The following is a 16,986-nucleotide window of genomic DNA, read 5'->3' as shown; positions in this document are numbered from 1 at the left end:
ACCAGTAGAGGTCATTAGAGTGATGAATAACCAGTAGAGGTCATTAGGGTGATGAATAACCAGTAGAGGTCATTAATAACCAGTAGAGGTCATTAATAACCAGTAGAGGTCATTAGGGTGATGAATAACCAGTAGAGGTCATTAATAACCAGTAGAGGTCAGTAGGGTGATGAATAACCAGTAGAGGTCATTAATAACCAGTAGATGTCATTAATAACCAGTAGAGGTCATTAGAGTGATGAATGACGGTTTGGGAACATTTTTGGTCTCATCAGATCTCAGACAGGAAGGTGGACTAACTCTATGTTACTGAATTAGGGTGAGAATGGCATAAAGGGTTACAAATAATCTGATACGTTTCTCTAAAGTCTGTTAGTTTTCCAGAAAACACGGTTGGAAGATTCCCTTGAACCAGGAAGGAATGACCAGGGAAATCAGGGAGCCTCCCAACCAGGATTGTGGGTGTTCCCTCTCACCTGCAGTAGGCCTCCCTTCAGATCCAGCAGTAGTTTAGGGGTCCCCGTCTCAGGTCCAGGACTGCTGCTGTGTCTACACCACCTGGCCTCTAGGGCGGCGCTACAGGAGAAAGGCCCCAGCAGCAGACGGCTCCGATCCTTCAGACCCGTCCTCACCAGGATATCCTGTAGCTCCAACAGCACTGAGACTGACTGGACCGGGTCTACAAGGAGCACAGAGAGACATACTGTATAAACCATCAGTAAAGGGTTTATGTAACGTGGAGATGGCACCTTGTAGCTTTAAATACCTCTAATAACCAGATTAACTAAAGAGAGATGAATAACCAGTAGAGGTCATTAATAACCAGTAGAGGTCATTAATAACCAGTAGAGGTCATTAATAACCAGTAGAGGTCATTAATAACCAGTAGAGGTCATTAGAGAGATGAATAACCAGTAGAGGTCATTAATAACCAGTAGAGGTCATTAGAGAGATGAATAACCAGTAGAGGTCATTAATAACCAGTAGAGGTCATTAGAGAGATGAATAACCAGTAGAGGTCATTAATAACCAGTAGAGGTCATTAGAGTGATGAATAACCAGTAGAGGTCATTGATAACCAGTAGAGGTCATTGATAACCAGTAGAGGTCATTAATAACCAGTAGAGGTCATTAGAGTGATGAATAACCAGTAGAGGTCATTAATAACCAGTAGAGATCATTAGAGTGATGAATAACCAGTAGAGGTCATTAATAACCAGTAGAGATCTTTAGAGTGATGAATAACCAGTAGAGGTCATTAGAGTGATGAATAACCAGTAGAGGTCATTAATAACCAGTAGAGGTCATTAATAACCAGTAGAGGTCATTAGAGTGATGAATAACCAGTAGAGGTCATTAGGGTGATGAATAACCAGTAGAGGTCATTAGGGTGATGAATAACCAGTAGAGGTCATTAATAACCAGTAGAGGTCATTAGAGTGATGAATAACCAGTAGAGGTCATTAGAGTGATGAATAACCAGTAGAGGTCATTAGAGTGATGAATAACCAGTAGAGGTCATTAATAACCAGTAGAGGTCATTAGGGTGATGAATAACCAGTAGAGGTCATTAATAACCAGTAGAGGTCATTAGGGTGATGAATAACCAGTAGAGGTCATTAATAACCAGTAGAGGTCATGAGGGTTCCGCCATAAATTCATGTTTGAATGAAGCTGTTTACAAGAACAAAAATATGCAAATATGGATTCATGGGACAGTGGAACATTTTGTAAAAAATGTAGTTCAGAGAACATCATTCAGAATGGGGTTCTAACGTAAAATGAGTCGGTTTGGAGTGGTTTATGACCTGCTTCAGGCACATTTTCATAATGTATTGTGGTTAACGGCAAGTGTAATTAGGGTCATTTTTTTGTGATGAAACAAACTTTGGAGAAAAAAAAGGGTTTTTGGAGGATCAACTACAATCACCGAAAAAAGTGAAAATAAGTCTACATGTAAAAATTGGTGAGCTTCCCCTTTAACGCTAAAACAAAGAGCAAGGGAGAGAGAGGACATCCTTGTCTTGTACCTCTCCAATCATCACAACACCCAAATATCCCAGTTGAACTTGATGAGAAGCAGATGAGCTAGCCGTTAGTTCCTACAGTGAGACGTGAGGACCCAGACAGACACTGCTAAACAAGGACAACGCTGACTCAGTCCATCTCCTTCCAGTCCTGACAGAGTGACTTGACCTCAGCTACGACCTTGGTTAGGACTCAAGTTCGATGAACTCATACATCTCCATAAACCCTGGTCTCCACCACTCGCTGACGTGCGTCTCTGGTCTGGTCTGTCAACAGAACACTTGGATGCTGTCCTGTGTATGAGTAATCTGTCCTGAGAACCAACTCTTTATAACGGACCTTTAAACTGCTGCCTGCCGGGGAACCCAGAGAACACGGAACTAACTGCTCTGTTGTTCCACCACTGCCTGGGAACCCAGAGAACACGGAACTAACTGCTCTGTTGTTCCACCACTGCCTGGGAACCCAGAGAACACGGAACTAACTGCTCTGTTGTTCCACCACTGCCTGGGAACCCAGAGAACACGGAACTAACTGCTCTGTTGTTCCACCACTGCCTGGGAACCCAGAGAACACGGAACTAACTGCTCTGTTGTTCCACCACTGCCGGGGAACCCAGAGAACACGGAACTAACTGCTCTGTTGTTCCACCACTTCCTGGGAACCCAGAGAACACGGAACTAACTGCTCTGTGGTTCCATCACTTCCTGGGAACCCAGAGAACACGGAACTAACTGCTCTGTTGTTCCACCACTGCCTGGGAACCCAGAGAACACGGAACTAACTGCTCTGTTGTTCCACCACTGCCTGGGAACCCAGAGAACACGGAACTAACTGCTCTGTTGTTCCACCACTGCCTGGGAACCCAGAGAACACGGAACTAACTGCTCTGTTGTTCCACCACTGCCTGGGAACCCAGAGAACACGGAACTAACTGCTCTGTTGTTCCACCACTGCCTGGGAACCCAGAGAACACGGAACTAACTGCTCTGTTGTTCCACCACTGCCTGGGAACCCAGAGAACACGGAACTAACTGCTCTGTTGTTCCACCACTGCCGGGGAACCCAGAGAACACGGAACTAACTGCTCTGTTGTTCCACCACTGCCTGGGAACCCAGAGAACACGGAACTAACTGCTCTGTTGTTCCACCACTGCCTGGGAACCCAGAGAACACGGAACTAACTGCTCTGTTGTTCCACCACTGCCTGGGAACCCAGAGAACACGGAACTAACTGCTCTGTTGTTCCACCACTGCCTGGGAACCCAGAGAACACGGAACTAACTGCTCTGTTGGGGTACTGAGAGACAAGGCTGGAGGGGGGGTACTGAGCGACAAGGCTGGGAGGGGGTGGGTACTGAGAGACAAGGCTGGAGGGGGGGTACTGAGAGACAAAGCTGGAGGGGGGGTACTGAGAGACAAGGCTGGAGGGGGGGTACTGAGAGACAAGGATGGAGGGGGGGGGGTACTGAGAGACAAGGATGGAGGGGGGGGGGGTACTGAGAGACAAGGCTGGAGGGGGGGTACTGAGAGACAAGGCTGGAGGGGGGGTACTGAGAGACAAGGCTGGAGGGGGGGTACTGAGAGACAAGGATGGAGGGGGGGTGTACTGAGAGACAAGGCTGGAGGGGGGGGGGTACTGAGAGACAAGGCTGGAGGGGGGGGTACTGAGAGACAAGGCTGGAGGGGGGGGGTACTGAGAGACAAGGATGGAGGGGGGGGGGTACTGAGAGACAAGGATGGAGGGGGGGGGGGTACTGAGAGACAAGGCTGGGGGGTTTACTGAGAGACAAGGCTGGAGGGGGGGTGCTGAGAGACAAGGCTGGGGGGGGGGGGGGTGTACTGAGATACAAGGCTGGAGGGGTACTGAGAGACAAGGCTGGGGGGGGGGTACTGAGAGAGACAAGGCTGGGGGAATGGGGGGGGGGGGGGGGGGGGGGGGGGGTTACTGAGATACAAGGCTGCAGGGGTACTGAGAGAGACAAGGCCCGTTAGTGGATCTCTGATCTGGTGCCATGGGCACAGAGACGGCCCTCTCCCTGTGTGTGTGTGTCTGTGTGAGCTCAGCCTGTATTCTGCCACCCCAGCCTATTACCATGTGGTCAGGGAGAGAGCAGAGGACCACCACACTCATATTTATGGTCGACTGTTGAGCGCCTGAGTCGAACGGACAGCAAGTTACCATCCCGTTCCTACTGCTACACACACACAGAGGCTCCCACACACACACAGAGGCTCTCACACACACACACAGAGGCTCCCACACACACACACAGAGACACACACAGAGACACACACACACACACACACACACACACACACACACACACACACACACACACACACACACACACACACACACACACACACGGGGGAAGGAAACACTTCCTGAATTTCATATTTTCAAACCCTAAATATCTTTGCTACATTGTTGAAAGCAGATACTCTGGCAAGACAGGAAGAGGCTCTATGGTGCTCTAAATATCTCTCTCTCTCTCTCTCTCTCTCTCTCTCTCTCTCGGCAGCACGACAACCAACAGGCCTGGCTCCCTGGCTATCACAGAGTGGACAACATTAGACTTGTCTGGCCTGTCAGTACAACATTAGACCTGCCTGTCTGTGCAACATTAGACCTGCCTGGCCTGTCAGTACAACATTAGACCTGCCTGGCCTGTCAGTACAACATTAGACCTGCCTGGCCTGTCAGTACAACATTAGACCTGCCTGGCCTGTCAGTACAACATTAGACCTGCCTGGCCTGTCTGTACAACATTAGACCTGCCTATCTGTACAACATTAGACCTGCCTGGCCTGTCAGTACAACATTAGACCTGCCTATCTGTACAACATTAGACCTGCCTGGCCTGTCTGTACAACATTAGACCTGCCTGGCCTGTCAGTACAACATTAGACCTGCCTGGCCTGTCAGTACAACATTAGACCTGCCTGGCCTGTCAGTACAACATTAGACCTGCCTGTCTGTACAACATTAGACCTGCCTGGCCTGTCAGTACAACATTAGACCTGCCTGTCTGTACAACATTAGACCTGCCTGTCAGTACAACATTAGACCTGCCTGTCAGTACAACATTAGACCTGCCTGTCAGTACAACATTAGACCTGCCTGGCCTGTCAGTACAACATTAGACCTGCCTGTCAGTACAACATTAGACCTGCCTGGCCTGTCAGTACAACATTAGACCTGCCTGGCCTGTCAGTACAACATTAGACCTGCCTGTCTGTGCAACATTAGACCTGCCTGGCCTGTCAGTACAACATTAGACCTGCCTGGCCTGTCTGTAAAACATTAGACCTGCCTGTCAGTACAACATTAGACCTGCCTGGCCTGTCAGTACAACAGTAGACCTGCCTGGCCTGTCTGTACAACATTAGACCTGCCTGGCCTGTCAGTACAACAGTAGACCTGCCTGGCCTGTCTGTACAACATTAGACCTGCCTGGCCTGTCAGTACAACATTAGACCTGCCTGTCAGTACAACATTACACCTGCCTGGCCTGTCAGTACAACATTAGACCTGCCTGGCCTGTCTGTACAACATTAGACCTGCCTGGCCTGTCAGTACAACATTAGACCTGCCTGGCCTGTCAGTACAACATTAGACCTGCCTGGCCTGTCTGTACAACATTAGACCTGTCTGGCCTGTCTGTACAACATTAGACCTGCCTGGCCTGGCAGTACAAAATTAGACCTGCCTGGCCTGTCAGTACAACATTAGACCTGCCTGGCCTGTCAGTACAACATTAGACCTGCCTGGCCTGTCTGTACAACATTAGACCTGCCTGGCCTGTCAGTACAACATTAGACCTGCCTGTCAGTACAACATTAGACCTGCCTGTCTGTACAACATTAGAAATGCCTGGCCTGTCAGTACAACATTAGACCTGCCTGGCCTGTCAGTACAACATTAGACCTGCCTGGCCTGTCAGTACAACATTAGACCTGCCTGGCAGTACAACATTAGACCTGCCTGGCCTGTCAGTACAACATTAGACCTGCCTGGCCTGTCAGTACAACATTAGACCTGCCTGGCAGTACAACATTAGACCTGCCTGGCAGTACAACATTAGACCTGCCTGGCAGTACAACATTAGACCTGCCTGTCTGTACAACATTAGACCTGCCTGGCCTGGCAGTACAACATTAGACCTGCCTGGCCTGTCAGTACAACATTAGACCTGCCTGGCCTGTCAGTACAACATTAGACCTGCCTGTCTGTGCAACATTAGACCTGCCTGGCCTGTCAGTACAACATTAGACCTGCCTGGCCTGTCAGTACAACATTAGACCTGCCTGTCAGTACAACATTACACCTGCCTGGCCTGTCAGAACAACATTAGACCTGCCTGGCCTGTCAGAACAACATTAGACCTGCCTGGCCTGTCTGTACAACATTAGACCTGCCTGTCAGTACAACATTAGACCTGCCTGGCAGTACAACATTAGACCTGCCTGGCCTGTCTGTACAACATTAGACCTGCCTGTCTGTGCAACATTAGACCTGCCTGGCCTGTCTGTAGAACATTAGACCTGTCTGGCCTGTCTGTACAATATTAGACCTGCCTGGCCTGTCTGTACAACATTAGACCTGCCTGGCAGTACAACATTAGACCTGCCTGGCCTGTCTGTAGAACATTAGACCTGCCTGGCCTGGCAGTACAACATTAGACCTGCCTGGCCTGTCAGTACAACATTAGACCTGCCTGGCCTGTCTGTAGAACATTAGACCTGCCTGGCCTGTCAGTACAACAGTAGACCTGCCTGGCCTGTCTGTACAACATTAGACCTGCCTGGCCTGTCTGTAGAACATTAGACCTGCCTGGCCTGTCTGTACAACATTAGACCTGCCTGGCCTGTCTGTAGAACATTAGACCTGCCTGGCCTGTCTGTACAACATTAGACCTGCCTGGCCTGTCAGTACAACATTAGACCTGCCTGGCCTGTCTGTAGAACATTAGACCTGCCTGGCCTGTCAGTACAACAGTAGACCTGCCTGGCCTGTCTGTACAACATTAGACCTGCCTGGCCTGTCTGTAGAACATTAGACCTGCCTGGCCTGTCTGTACAACATTAGACCTGCCTGGCCTGTCTGTAGAACATTAGACCTGCCTGGCCTGTCTGTACAACATTAGACCTGCCTGGCCTGTCTGTAGAACATTAGACCTGCCTGGCCTGTCTGTACAACATTAGACCTGCCTGTCAGTACAACATTAGACCTGCCTGTCTGTAGAACATTAGACCTGCCTGTCTGTACAACATTAGACCTGCCTGTCTGTAGAACATTAGACCTGCCTGGCCTGTCTGTACAACATTAGACCTGCCTGGCCTGTCAGAACAACATTAGACCTGCCTGGCCTGTCAGAACAACATTAGACCTGCCTGGCCTGTCAGAACAACATTAGACCTGCCTGGCCTGTCTGTACAACATTAGACCTGTCTGGCCTGTCAGTACAACATTAGACCTGCCTGGCCTGTCAGTACAACATTAGACCTGCCTGGCCTGTCTGTACAACATTAGACCTGCCTGGCCTGTCAGTACAACATTAGACCTGCCTGGCCTGTCAGTACACCATTAGACCTGCCTGGCCTGTCAGTACAACATTAGACCTGCCTGGCCTGTCAGTACAACATTAGACCTGCCTGGCCTGTCTGTACAACATTAGATCTGCCTGGCCTGTCAGTACAACATTAGACCTGCCTGTCAGTACAACATTAGACCTGCCTGGCCTGTCTGTACACCATTAGACCTGCCTGGCAGTACAACATTAGACCTGCCTGGCCTGTCAGTACACCATTAGACCTGCCTGGCCTGTCAGTACAACATTAGACCTGCCTGGCCTGTCAGTACAACATTAGACCTGCCTGGCCTGTCAGTACAACATTAGACCTGCCTGGCCTGGCAGTACAACATTAGACCTGCCTGGCCTGTCTGTACAACATTACACCTGCCTGGCCTGGCAGTACAACATTAGATCTGCCTGGCCTGTTACATTATATTACCGATGTCTGTCGTCTTGACAACAGAGTCTGATCTACAGCAGCTCTGTCGTCTTGACTACAGAGTCTGGTCTACAGCAGCTCTGCCGTTTTGACTACAGAGTCTGGTCTACTGCAGCTCTGTCGTTTTGACTACAGAGTCTGGTCTACTGCGGCTCTGTCGTCTTGACTACATAGTCTGGTCGACAGCAGCTCTGTCGTCTTGACTACAGAGTCTGGTCTACTGCGGCTCTGTCGTCTTGACTACAGAGTCTGGTCTACTGCGGCTCTGTCGTCTTGACTACAGAGTCTGGTCTACCGCAGCTCTGTCGTCTTGACTACAGAGTCTGGTCGACAGCAGCTCTGTCGTCTTGACTACAGAGTCTGGTCTACCGCAACTCTGTCGTCTTGACTACAGAGTCTGGTCTACCGCAGCTCTGTCGTCTTGACTACAGAGTCTGGTCTACTGCAGCTCTGTCGTTTTGACTACAGAGTCTGGTCTACCGCAGCTCTGTCGTCTTGACTACAGAGTCTGGTCTACCGCGGCTCTGTCGTCTTGACTACAGAGTCTGGTCTACCGCAGCTCTGTCGTCTTGACTACAGAGTCTGGTCTACCGCATCTCTGTCGTCTTGACTACAGAGTCTGGTCTACTGCAGCTCTGTCGTCTTGACTACAGAGTCTGGTCTCCTGCAGCTCTGTCGCCTTGACTACAGAGTCTGGTCTACCGCAGCTCTGTCGTCTTGACTACAGAGTCTGGTCGACAGCAGCTCTGTCGTCTTGACTACAGAGTCTGGTCGACAGCAGCTCTGTCGTCTTGACTACAGAGTCTGGTCGACAGCAGCTCTGTCGTCTTGACTACAGAGTCTGGTCGACAGCAGCTCTGTCGTCTTGACTACAGAGTCTGATCGACAGCAGCTCTGTCGTCTTGACTACATAGTCTGGTCTCCTGCAGCTCTGTCGTCTTGACTACAGAGTCTGGTCTACCGCAGCCCTGTCGTCTTGACTACAGAGTCTGGTCTACTGCATCTCTGTCGTCTTGACTACAGAGTCTGGTCGACAGCAGCTCTGTCGTCTTGACTACAGAGTCTGGTCGACAGCAGCTCTGTCGTCTTGACTACAGAGTCTGGTCTACCGCAGCCCTGTCGTCTTGACTACATAGTCTGGTCTCCTGCAGCTCTGTTGTCGTGACTACAGAGTCTGGTCAACAGCAGGTCTGTCGTCTTGACTACATAGTCTGGTCTCCTGCAGCTCTGTCGTCGTGACTACAGGGTCTGGTCTCCTGCATCTCTGTCGTCTTGACTACAGAGTCTGGTCGACAGCAGAGGATCATCGAGATGAAGTGTTGATACAATACGTTCCAGACGAAGGATGAACAACATCTTAACTTGTCATGTGTCCTTCTGTACAACACTTGTGAGTGGTGTGTCTTGTGTGACTGTGAAGTTTATGAGAGAGAAACAGATCATTACGTAGAGAGACCATGCTAACTGAAAGGAGACTTGAGACAATATATCTCTGGACGGTACGGAGAAACACAGGGCCGTCAGTCCCATATGTTAAAGCCATATGTCTCTGGACGGTACGGAGACACAGGGCCGTCAGTCCCATATGTTAAAGCCATATGTCTCTGGACGGTACGGAGGAACACAGGGTTGTCAGTCCCATTATGTTAAAGCCATATGTCTCTGGACGGTACGGAGATACACAGGGTTGTCAGTCCATTATGTTAAAGCCATATGTCTCTGGACGGTACGGAGACACAGGGTTGTCAGTCCCATATGTTAAAGCCATATGTCTCTGGACGGTACGGAGAAACACAGGGCCGTTAGTCCATTATGTTAAAGCCATAGGTCTCTGGACGGTACGCAGATACACAGGGTTGTCAGTCCCATATATGTTAAAGCCATATGTCTCTGGACGGTACGGAGAAACAGGGCCGTCAGTCCCATATGTTAAAGCCATATGTCTCTGGACGGTACGGAGACACAGGGCCGTCAGTCCATTATGTTAAAGCCATATGTCTCTGGACGGTACGGAGACACAGGGCCGTCAGTCCCATATGTTAAAGCCATATGTCTCTGGACGGTACGGAGACACAGGGCCGTCAGTCCATTATGTTAAAGCCATATGTCTCTGGACGGTACGCAGATACACAGGGTTGTCAGTCCATTATGTTAAAGCCATAGGTCTCTGGACGGTACGCAGATACACAGGGTTGTCAGTCCCATATATGTTAAAGCCATATGTCTCTGGACGGTACGGAGAAACAGGGCCGTCAGTCCCATATGTTAAAGCCATATGTCTCTGGACGGTACGGAGACACAGGGCCGTCAGTCCATTATGTTAAAGCCATATGTCTCTGGACGGTACGGAGACACAGGGCCGTCAGTCCCATATGTTAAAGCCATATGTCTCTGGACGGTACGGAGAAACACAGGGCCGTCAGTCCATTATGTTAAAGCCATATGTCTCTGGACGGTACGGAGAAACACAGGGCCGTTAGTCCCATATGTTAAAGCCATATGTCTCTGGACGGTACGGAGACACAGGGCCGTCAGTCCATTATGTTAAAGCCATATGTCTCTGGACGGTACGGAGAAACACAGGGCCGTCAGTCCCATATGTTAAAGCCATATGTCTCTGGACGGTACGGAGAAACACAGGGCCGTCAGTCCCATATGTTAAAGCCATATGTCTCTGGACGGTACGGAGACACACAGGGTTGTCAGTCCCATATGTTAAAGCCATATGTCTCTGGACGGTACGGAGAAACACAGGGTCGTCAGTCCATTATGTTAAAGCCATATGTCTCTGGACGGTACGGAGACACACAGGGCCGTCAGTCCATTATGTTAAAGCCATATGTCTCTGGACGGTACGGAGAAACACAGGGCCGTCAGTCCATTATGTTAAAGCCATATGTCTCTGCACGGTACGGAGACACAGGGCCGTCAGTCCATTATGTTAAAGCCATATGTCTCTGGACGGTACGGAGACACAGGGCCGTCAGTCCATTATGTTAAAGCCATATGTCTCTGGACGGTACGGAGACACACAGGGTTGTCAGTCCCATATGTTAAAGCCATATATCTCTGGACGGTACGGAGACACAGGGCCGTCAGTCCATTATGTTAAAGCCATATGTCTCTGGACGGTACGGAGACACAGGGCCGTCAGTCCATTATGTTAAAGCCATATGTCTCTGGACGGTACGGAGACACAGGGCCGTCAGTCCCATATGTTAAAGCCATATGTCTCTGGACGGTACGGAGAAACACAGGGCCGTCAGTCCATTATGTTAAAGCCATATGTCTCTGGACGGTACGGAGAAACACAGGGCCGTCAGTCCATTATGTTAAAGCCATATATCTCTGGACGGTACGGAGAAACACAGGGCCGTCAGTCCATTATGTTAAAGCCATATGTCTCTGGACGGTACGGAGACACACAGGGTTGTCAGTCCCATATGTTAAAGCCATATATCTCTGGACGGTACGGAGACACAGGGCCGTCAGTCCATTATGTTAAAGCCATATGTCTCTGGACGGTACGGAGACACAGGGCCGTCAGTCCATTATGTTAAAGCCATTAGACCATCAGAGCCTGGGCAGAAACACCCAGCATCCCGTCTGTAATGTCCCGGACCACTAAAGACCAGCTGTTGTTGCCAGGGGATTTAAGGTGGATCTGTGTCTCTATCCACTTCATGTGTTTTGAGTTTGGAAAAGTATCTCGCTGGGAGGCACGGTCCCAACGAAATGAAATGGATCCTGAAGAGCTGAGCCGAGACTTCAACATGTTACTGAAGGCAGGGGGGAGGCAGAGCCTGTGTGTGAGAGAGAGAGGGAGGCAGGGAGTGTGTGTGACTGGTGGTATAATGTCCTGCTACCCAGGACCAGGAGACAACAGACTGGTGATATAATGTCCTGCTACCCAGGAGACAGACTGGTGATATAATGTCCTGCTACCCAGGACCAGGAGACACCAGACTGGTGGTATAATGTCCTGCTACCCAGGACCAGGAGACAACAGACTGGTGGTATAATGTCCTGCTACCCAGGACCAGGAGACAAGAGACTGGTGATATAATGTCCTGCTACCCAGGAGACAACAGACTGGTGGTATAATGTCCTGCTACCCAGGAGACAACAGACTGGTGGTATAATGTCCTGCTACCCAGGAGACAACTGACTGGTGGTATAATGTCCTACTACCCAGGACCAGGAGACAACAGACTGGTGGTATAATGTCCTGCTACCCAGGAGACAACAGACTGGTGATATAATGTCCTGCTACCCAGGACCAGGAGACAACAGACTGGTGGTATAATGTCCTGCTACCCAGGAGACAACAGACTGGTGATATAATGTCCTGCTACCCAGGACCAGGAGACAACAGACTGGTGGTATAATGTCCTGCTACCCAGGAGACAACAGACTGGTGGTATAATGTCCTGCTACCCAGGAGACAACAGACTGGTGATATAATGTCCTGCTACCCAGGAGACAACAGACTGGTGGTATAATGTCCTGCTACCCAGGACCAAGAGACAACAGACTGGTGGTATAATGTCCTGCTACCCAGGACCAGGAGACAACAGACTGGTGGTATAATGTCCTGCTACCCAGGAGACAACAGACTGGTGGTATAATGTCCTGCTACCCAGGAGACAACAGACTGGTGGTATAATGTCCTGCTACCCAGGACCAGGAGACAACAGACTGGTGATATAATGTCCTGCTACCCAGGAGACAACAGACTGGTGGTATAATGTCCTGCTACCCAGGAGACAACAGACTGGTGGTATAATGTCCTACTACCGGGGACCAGGAGACAACAGACTGGTGGTATAATGTCCTGCTACCCAGGAGACAACAGACTGGTGATATAATGTCCTGCTACCCAGGACCAGGAGACAACAGACTGGTGGTATAATGTCCTGCTACCCAGGACCAGGAGACAACAGACTGGTGGTATAATGTCCTGCTACCCAGGACCAGGAGACAACAGACTGGTGATATAATGTCCTGCTACCCAGGACCAGGAGACAACAGACTGGTGATATAATGTCCTGCTACCCAGGACCAGGAGACAACAGACTGGTGGTATAATGTCCTGCTACCCAGGACCAGGAGACAACAGACTGGTGGTATAATGTCCTGCTACCCAGGACCAGGAGACAACAGACTGGTGGTATAATGTCCTGCTACCCAGGACCAGGAGACAACAGACTGGTGGTATAATGTCCTGCTACCCAGGACCAGAAGACAACAGACTGGTGGTATAATGTCCTGCTACCCAGGAGACAACAGACTGGTGGTATAATGTCCTGCTACCCAGGACCAGGAGACAACAGACTGGTGGTATAATGTCCTGCTACCCAGGACCAGGAGACAACAGACTGGTGGTATAATGTCCTGCTACCCAGGACCAGGAGACAACAGACTGGTGGTATAATGTCCTGCTACCCAGGACCAGGAGACAACAGACTGGTGGTATAATGTCCTGCTACCCAGGACCAGGAGACAACAGACTGGTGGTATAATGTCCTGCTACCCAGGAGACAACAGACTGGTGGTATAATGTCCTGCTACCCAGGACCAGGAGACAACAGACTGGTGGTATAATGTCCTGCTACCCAGGACCAGGAGACAACAGACTGGTGGTATAATGTCCTGCTACCCAGGAGACAACAGACTGGTGGTATAATGTCCTGCTACCCAGGACCAGGAGACAACAGACTGGTGGTATAATGTCCTGCTACCCAGGACCAGGAGACAACAGACTGGTGGTATAATGTCCTGCTACCCAGGACCAGGAGACAACAGACTGGTGGTATAATGTCCTGCTACCCAGGAGACAACAGACTGGTGATATAATGTCCTGCTACCCAGGAGACAACAGACTGGTGGTATAATGTCCTGCTACCCAGGAGACAACAGACTGGTGGTATAATGTCCTGTTACCCAGGACCAGGAGACAACAGACTGGTGATATAATGTCCTGTTACCCAGGACCAGGAGACAACAGACTGGTGATATAATGTCCTGCTACCCAGGACCAGGAGACAACAGACTGGTGGTATAATGTCCTGCTACCCAGGAGACAACAGACTGGTGGTATAATGTCCTGCTACCCAGGACCAGGAGACAACAGACTGGTGGTATAATGTCCTGCTACCCAGGACCAGGAGACAACAGACTGGTGGTATAATGTCCTGCTACCCAGGACCAGGAGACAACAGACTGGTGATATAATGTCCTGCTACCCAGGACCAGGAGACAACAGACTGGTGGTATAATGTCCTGCTACCCAGGAGACAACAGACTGGTGGTATAATGTCCTGCTACCCAGGACCAGGAGACAACAGACTGGTGGTATAATGTCCTGCTACCCAGGACCAGGAGACAACAGACTGGTGGTATAATGTCCTGCTACCCAGGACCAGGAGACAACAGACTGGTGGTATAATGTCCTGCTACCCAGGAGACAACAGACTGGTGGTATAATGTCCTGCTACCCAGGACCAGGAGACAACAGACTGGTGGTATAATGTCCTGCTACCCAGGACCAGGAGACAACAGACTGGTGGTATAATGTCCTGCTACCCAGGAGACAACAGACTGGTGATATAATGTCCTGCTACCCAGGACCAGGAGACAACAGACTGGTGGTATAATGTCCTGCTACCCAGGAGACAACAGACTGGTGGTATAATGTCCTGCTACCCAGGACCAGGAGACAACAGACTGGTGATATAATGTCCTGCTACCCAGGACCAGGAGACAACAGACTGGTGGTATAATGTCCTGCTACCCAGGACCAGGAGACAACAGACTGGTGGTATAATGTCCTGCTACCCAGGAGACAACAGACTGGTGGTATAATGTCCTGCTACCCAGGACCAGGAGACAACAGACTGGTGGTATAATGTCCTGCTACCCAGTACCAGGAGACAACAGACTGGTGGTATAATGTCCTGCTACCCAGGACCAGGAGACAACAGACTGGTGGTATAATGTCCTGCTACCCAGTACCAGGAGACAACAGACTGGTGGTATAATGTCCTGCTACCCAGGACCAAGAGACAACAGACTGGTGGTATAATGTCCTGCTACCCAGGAGACAACAGACTGGTGATATAATGTCCTGCTACCCAGGACCAGGAGACAACAGACTGGTGGTATAATGTCCTGCTACCCAGGAGACAACAGACTGGTGGTATAATGTCCTGCTACCCAGGACCAGGAGACAACAGACTGGTGGTATAATGTCCTGCTACCCAGGACCAGGAGACAACAGACTGGTGGTATAATGTCCTGCTACCCAGGACCAGGAGACAACAGACTGGTGGTATAATGTCCTGCTACCCAGGAGACAACAGACTGGTGATATAATGTCCTCCTACCCAGGACCAGGAGACAACATACTGGTGGTATAATGTCCTGCTGTGGTATCGGACGGACGGACGGACCAGACAGACAGACAGACAGACAGACCAGACCAGACCAGACCAGACCAGACCAGAACAGACAGGGTCCCCATGAACACAGCCTGGGTCAGACTAGGAGACACGTCTCAGTGTCCCCATGAACACAGCCTGGGTCAGACTAGGAGACACGCCTCAGTGTCTCTATGAACACAGCCTGGGTCAGACTAGGAGACACGCCTCAGTGTCCCCATGAACACAGCCTGGGTCAGACTAGGAGACACGTCTCAGTGTCTCCATGAACACAGCCTGGGTCAGACTAGGAGACACGTCTCAGTGTCCCCATGAACACAGCCTGGGTCAGACTAGGAGACACGTCTCAGTGTCTCTATGAACACAGCCTGGGTCAGACTAGGAGACACGCCTCAGTGTCCCCATGAACACAGCCTGGGTCAGACTAGGAGACACGTCTCAGTGTCTCCATGAACACAGCCTGGGTCAGACTAGGAGACACGTCTCAGTGTGTCTCCATGAACACAGCCTGGGTCAGACTAGGAGACACGTCTCAGTGTGTCTCTATGAACACAGCCTGGGTCAGACTAGGAGACACGTCTCAGTGTCTCTATGAACACAGCCTGGGTCAGACTAGGAGACACGTCTCAGTGTCTCTATGAACACAGCCTGGGTCAGACTAGGAGACACGTCGCAGTGTCCCCATGAACACAGCCTGGGTCAGACTAGGAGACACGTCTCAGTGTCCCCATGAACACAGCCTGGGTCAGACTAGGAGACACGTCTCAGTGTCTCTATGAACACAGCCTGGGTCAGACTAGGAGACACGTCTCAGTGTCTCCATGAAGACAGCCTGGGTCAGACTAGGAGACACGTCTCAGTGTGTCTCTATGAACACAGCCTGGGTCAGACTAGGAGACACGTCTCAGTGTCTCTATGAACACAGCCTGGGTCAGACTAGGATACACGTCTCAGTGTCCCCATGAACACAGCCTGGGTCAGACTAGGATACACGTCTCAGTGTCCCCATGAACACAGCCTGGGTCAGACTAGGAGACACGTCTCAGTGTCCCCATGAACACAGCCTGGGTCAGACTAGGAGACACGTCTCAGTGTGTCTCTATGAACACAGCCTGGGTCAGACTAGGAAGACACGTCTCAGTGTCTCTATGAACACAGCCTGGGTCAGACTAGGAGACACGTCTCAGTGTGTCTCTATGAACACAGCCTGGGTCAGACTAGGAGACACATCTCAGTGTCCCCATGAACACAGCCTGGGTCAGACTAGGAGACACGTCTCAGTGTCTCTATGAACACAGCCTGGGTCAGACTAGGAGACACGTCTCAGTGTCCCCATGAACACAGCCTGGGTCAGACTAGGAAGAGACGTCTCAGTGTCTCTATGAACACAGCCTGGGTCAGACTAGGAGACACGTCTCAGTGTCCCCATGAACACAGCCTGGGTCAGACTAGGAGACACGTCTCAGTGTCCTTATGAACACAGCCTGGGTCAGACTAGGAG

General features: G+C 50.5%; 1 protein-coding gene across 2 annotated transcripts in view; it reads right to left on the bottom strand.

The window, feature by feature from the left end:
- LOC129847165 (intermembrane lipid transfer protein VPS13B-like) overlaps positions 1-16,986 on the bottom strand; it is a 48,413-nt gene that overhangs the window by 21,435 nt on the left and 9,992 nt on the right. For both annotated transcript variants that reach the window (XM_055914979.1, XM_055914980.1), the window contains exon 2: positions 477-679. In XM_055914979.1, coding sequence (XP_055770954.1) covers positions 477-679 — 203 coding nt within the window. The remainder of the gene's footprint in view (positions 1-476; positions 680-16,986) is intronic.

The sequence above is a fragment of the Salvelinus fontinalis genome, unplaced genomic scaffold, assembly GCF_029448725.1.
Source record: "Salvelinus fontinalis isolate EN_2023a unplaced genomic scaffold, ASM2944872v1 scaffold_0743, whole genome shotgun sequence".
Lineage (NCBI taxonomy): Eukaryota > Metazoa > Chordata > Actinopteri > Salmoniformes > Salmonidae > Salvelinus > Salvelinus fontinalis.
Note: the sequence above shows the minus strand (reverse complement) of the source record. Positions and strands in the feature narration are given on the sequence as shown.